This window comes from Phoca vitulina, unplaced genomic scaffold (genome assembly GCF_004348235.1).
Source record: "Phoca vitulina isolate PV1807 unplaced genomic scaffold, GSC_HSeal_1.0 scaffold123, whole genome shotgun sequence".
Taxonomy (NCBI): domain Eukaryota; kingdom Metazoa; phylum Chordata; class Mammalia; order Carnivora; family Phocidae; genus Phoca; species Phoca vitulina.
In genome coordinates this window covers 90,501-95,955 of record NW_022589826.1, presented here as the reverse complement: position 1 = coordinate 95,955, position 5,455 = coordinate 90,501, and the positions used below count along the sequence as shown (strand labels likewise).

General features: G+C 47.1%; 1 protein-coding gene across 2 annotated transcripts in view; it reads right to left on the bottom strand.

The window, feature by feature from the left end:
• Positions 1–306: 306 nt before the first annotated feature.
• Positions 307–5,455, bottom strand: part of LOC116628565 (zinc finger and SCAN domain-containing protein 31-like) — an 8,645-nt gene continuing 3,496 nt past the window's right edge. For both annotated transcript variants that reach the window (XM_032398964.1, XM_032398963.1), the window contains exon 4: positions 307–1,908. In XM_032398964.1, the coding sequence (XP_032254855.1) occupies positions 968–1,908 (941 nt within the window). In that variant the 3' untranslated portion in view covers positions 307–967. The remainder of the gene's footprint in view (positions 1,909–5,455) is intronic.

Here is a 5,455-nt window from a genome sequence, read left to right as displayed (position 1 = left end):
TCTTGATTTTGGCTCAGGTCATGATCTCAGGGTGGTGATATTGAGCCCTGTTTCAGGCTCTGAGCTCAGCAGGGAATCTGCTTGAGGATTCTCTCTCCCTCTGCCCCTCCTCCTGCTCATGCTCTCTCTAAAGAAATAAAATGTTTTAAAAAAATCTACTCACTGGGGCACCTGGGTAGCGCAGTCAGTTGGGCGTCTGATTCTTGATTTTGGCTCAGGTCATGATCTCAGGGTCATGAGATCGAGCCCTGCGTTGGGCTCCGTGCTCAGTGCAGTCTGCTTGGAACTCTCCCTCTCCAAATAAATAAACCTTAAAAAAACAGCTTTAAAAATTTGAAAAATTTTATATATTGTTGAAGAAAATAGCATTTGGGAAAAATACACGTGCAGGCCAAATACAGCCCACTGGCCCGTTTGCCATCTCTGGTGGAAGATGTGAAGGGTCACTGGAATGTGCATGATCCATCCTCCTGCTGACCTTTCCTATCTGCACAAATCGTTCATCCCAGATTACAGAGTGGTTTTTGTATTCACAAAGTTTTCATGTAGATAATTGATAGGCTGATGTCTTTTATCAAGTTGACCTAAAATGCAGGATTTTTTTTTTTTTATGTAGATGAGATGTTAACTCTAAATTCACACTTCAGACAAGACCATTATCCTAACTCCAAAGAAAACAGTGGGGAGAAGGAGGGAGGGGACAGCAGCTGTCTCTACAACCCCCAAGAACATATCTCACGGATCACTGAGGTTTCCTGAGCCCTGGCTTCAGAGATGAAGTCTGAGAATGTGGAAGGACGTGCTTGTTTGGTAAGCTGTCAGGGGATCACCTGTCTCAGCTCCGGAAGTATTCTCAAATGACTGCGCAAACTGCAGTGGTGATCACAGAATTCCCCATGTCGCTGTCATGGTGGCGTCCCCTGCTAGCTGTGCTTTTCCGGCGTTCTGCAGGAACGAGCGCCGACAATCACCAGGGCTTCTCTCCAGTGTGGATTCGCTGATGGACAATGAGGTGTGAGCTCCGCCGGAAAGCTTTCCCGCATACGTCACACTCATAGGGCTTCTCCCCAGTGTGGATTCTTCGGTGTCCCAGAAGATGTGAGCTGTAACTGAAAGCTTTCCCGCACACGTCACACTCATAAGGCCTCTCTCCACTGTGGACGCGCTGGTGTCCCACCAGGGCTGAGCTGTGGCTGAAGGCCTTCCCACACTCATCACACTCATAGGGCTTCTCCCCACTGTGGATTCTCTGGTGGTGGAAGAGGCCTGAGCTCTGGCTGAAGCTTTTCCCACACTCACTGCACTGGTACGGCTTCTCCCCAGTGTGGACTCTCTGATGCTGAATCAGATGTGAGCTCAGACAGAAAGCCTTCCCACACTCGCTGCACTGGTACGGCTTCTCTCCCGTGTGGGTCCTCTGGTGTCGAACGAGGCCTGAGCTGTAGTGAAAAGCTTTCCCACACTCATTGCATTGGAAAGGTTTTTCTCCAGTGTGGATCCTCTGATGCTGAACAAGGTGTGAACTGTAATAAAAGGCTTTTCCACACTCATCACACTGATAGGGTTTTAACCGGTTATGTATTCTCTGATGGTCAATAAGTTGTGAGCTCTGGATGAAAGTTTTGCTGCACACATTACATGAATAGGGTCTTTCTCCAGTGTGGATTCTTTTATGTCTAATGAGGCTTGAGTTTTGAGTGAATCTTCTCCCACATTCATCACACTTATATCTTTTCTCAGTTGAAGTGTTTCTCTGATATCTTTTTGTCCATCCTTCCTGTTTTTGGGTCTCTCCACATTCAGGGACCTTTCCATTCATTTGGCCAGATGACTTTTTTGGAGACTCCGTATCTATAGTAAACTCCTGCTTTTGAATCAGTTCTCCTTTCTCAATTCCGATCACATCATCTGAAACAAAAAGGATAGATTTCAAATATCAATGACATATACAGGAAATAAAATTAAACCCATATACTAGAAGCACACAGCTTAACTATGCCAGCAAAATAGTTTTACAACATTTGAGGAAGAAAGTGGGAGACTGCAAAGGAAGAGAGGACTAGCAGTGTCTGGACTAGCAGGGCATGATTTGAGCAGAGTGGAGATTAAGTCAGGGAGGAACAAGTCAACAACAGAAGAAAAGATCTGAGATGAAAGCAGGTTCCGAGGGAAGACCGGAGTAGAGAGAGATGAAGGAACGGGACTGCGGGAGGAGCAGAAGGGAAGCCGCGGGGGCCAGTGCTGATGTGGAGCTGGGAGGGAGCTCTGTGCAGGTGGCGGAGGCCTCTGGGAGACTGAAAAATGCGGGGCTGGAGTACAGAAAAGTCCCTATTTCCAGATATGCAGAACAAGGAGATCAGAGTCTAGACACACGGGGCACAAAAGGTTGTTATCATGTAGGGACAGACAGAAACTGATTTGGCCCCAAAGACATCACTACTCTTCTTGCAAAGGAGAACCTGGGAGTCTGTCACGGCTGAAGCTACACTCTGTGGACCACTGAGACTTCCCAGGCAAACAGTCACGAACACAGAGGACGGTCTTTAGCAGACCCAGACTCCCGTCTGTCCTGACCCCAGGAAAGCATGTTCCCATAGTTCCCCTGCCTGACTCTCCTACAAAGGTGCCTCTGAGCAGGGTCCCAACACCCCCATCCTCCAGGGTGGGCCACGTGGCCACTTCCTCAATGGTCAACAGTTGCTGAAAAAAAGTGAGATTGTCCCACTCGGGCATATTCTCCCTGAAGTAATCCCATTTTAGGACCCAGAGTGAAGGGCAGAATTTGTAACCATGTAGGAATAATGCAGGGAAAAGCGATATGCTTTTAAATGAGGCGGGGGGGTGGTGGTGGGGGGGTGGTGGTGGCAGCAATGGGAGGAAAGACAAGTGTGGAGACAGCTGGAGATCCCGGAGGCGGCATGCGTCAGACCTCACCTGGGCAGAGGCACGGGCCAGCTGCACCAAACGGGTCAGCTAAGGAGACTCTGGGGATGGGGCGAAGGGGCCATGGCCAAACTGCAGGTGTGAGCGCTCTGAGTGTGGAGGAGGGACAAGGTTCACTGGCACCCCACCTCAGGACGGTGACAGCCCCCCGGGTGTCAGGGCCCCACTGTGTGCAGGAAGAGCCGAGAAGCAATGCTGCCCAGAGTGGGAGGAGCTCTCCCTCTCTGCAGGCCTCCTTTAGGACTGGGGCCTGTGGGAGTTCCTCACCAGACCCCCTGCCACACCGCTGAGGAAGTTCTCCTGTTACTGGTTACATAAGGTTGTCTTAAAAGTTTGGGGCACTTTAAAACTTTATGTTATAGCGACCTTAGATACATTTGTGTGCAGAATTCGAAGGAAAATCACACAAAGTACACATTTATGTAAGAACATAGTCTTTTAGGGGCACCTGGGTGGCTCAGTCCATTGAGCGTCCGACTCTCGATTTCGGCTCAGGTCATGATCTCGGGGTCGTGAGACTGAGCCCCGCGTGGGGCCCCGCTCAATGCAGAGTCCACTTGGAATTCTCTCTCCCCCTCTCCTTCTGCCCCTCCCCTTGCTCCTGTGCTCGCATGTGCTCTCCCTAAATATGATCTTTAAAAAAGAAAAAAAGAACATAATCTTTTAGAGCCATTAGCAAATATAAAATGTACTGTAGGATGGGATCCAAAACATCGCTGCACATAGAACAAAATTCGTATCAGCATGAGAAAAAACTAATGGATTATTATTAAAAAACATCACAGCATAGAAACATAATTTCTAACTGACTAAAAAAGGTTGGGGAAGGGGTTCCTGGCTAGCTCAGCCAGTAGAGTATGTGACTCTTATTTTTTTTTTTTTAAAGATTTTATTTATTTATTTGACAAAGAGAGACAAAGCGCGAGAGGGAACACAAGCAGGGGGAGTGGGAGAGGGAGAAGCAGGCTTCCCACAGAGCAGGGAGCCCGCTGTGGGGCTCGAACCCAGGACCCTGGGACCATGAGCTGAGCTGAAGGCAGACGTTTAACGACTGAGCCACCCAGGCGCCCTGAGTATGTGACTCTTGATCTCGGGGTCGTGAGTTCAAGCCCCACATTGAGAGTAGAGATTACTTAAAGAAATAAAAATATTAAAAAAAAAAAAAAGGTTGGGGAAGATGGTGTACTTCTAGTCAGGATGGCACAGCAACTTCATAATCTAGCTCCAAATACGTGGAGTGATAAAAGTAAAAATTAATCTATAACACATCTGTGCTAAACAAGACAAACTTCTCTGTGGATCAGAAAGGAAACAAAAGCACAGAATGGTAGCTACAGTTGCAGCCATGGACCTGCTGGGCTCCAGAGAGGGACGGAGACGTGGCCCACAGGAAAATGGGGAGTCTGGGTGGGACTCCCAGGCGCGCACACATGAGCACGTGGACGGCTCTGCGACCAAGAAGCCCGTCAGGCCGCCTGGAAGCCTGTGATGACACTGACGGGGTGTGTGTGATCACGGGAGCCCTGGTGTGGGTGTGGGGTCGGGGAGAGGGAGCCACAGAGCAGCTCGGCAAGGAAGGGGAGAATGTACAGCAGATGAGAAAGAACTCAGAATGAGCCCAGAGATGAAAATTTCAAAACACGTGAACAGAATGCTAAGAAAGTGGTTAACAAAATCACCACCTGGAACATGAAATTCAATGCAGATGAAATTATTCTCATCAAAAAGCCTGAAAAGATGAAAGATACCTGAAAGAGGTAAGTGATGACACAGTGTCCATGGCACATAAACATGGAATTATGAAATAAAATCAGTAAAAATGAAACAAGAAAAGATGATATAAAAACTGAATAGGAATTTTAGAAATGGACAAACTGGAGACAGAATAAACTGGAACGTAACAGGACTCCACTGGGATGTACCACAGAGACAAAGGCCTAAAGGATATGAAAAAGTAGTTCAGCGAAGTGAATAGATTGATAAATAGGTTCTAACCAGCATCTTCTGGGAGTCCCTGAAGAAAATACATAAAGAATAAAAAAACCCATTATGTAAAGAACCGATAGCTGAGAATTTTCCAGAAGTGAAGAAAAACATGGGTTCTTAGCAACAGGACATTTATGGACCAAGCAAGATGAGTAAAAATAAAACCCTATCAGCACACACGTTCTAGTGAAACTTCACATCATAAAGGCTAAGAGTAAATAGAAATGCTATTAATGAGAAAAGATGGTATCCCTAAAATAATAAAAAAGGCATTTAGACACTGATAATACAGCACAAAACAGAAGCTAGAAGACGAGCTCCTAGAAGTAGTAGTGCCCGCAAGACCTTCCAAATGCTGAAGGAGAAAATGGTCAATCCAAATTTTACTCTAGCTCAAGTGTGAGTAAAAAGGGAGGAAAGGGGTGCCTGGCTGGCTCAGTTGGTGCAGCGTCCAACTCTTGATCTCAGGGTCGTGAGTTCAAGCCCGGTGTTGGGCGTGGAGCCTACTTAAAAAAAAAAAAAAAAA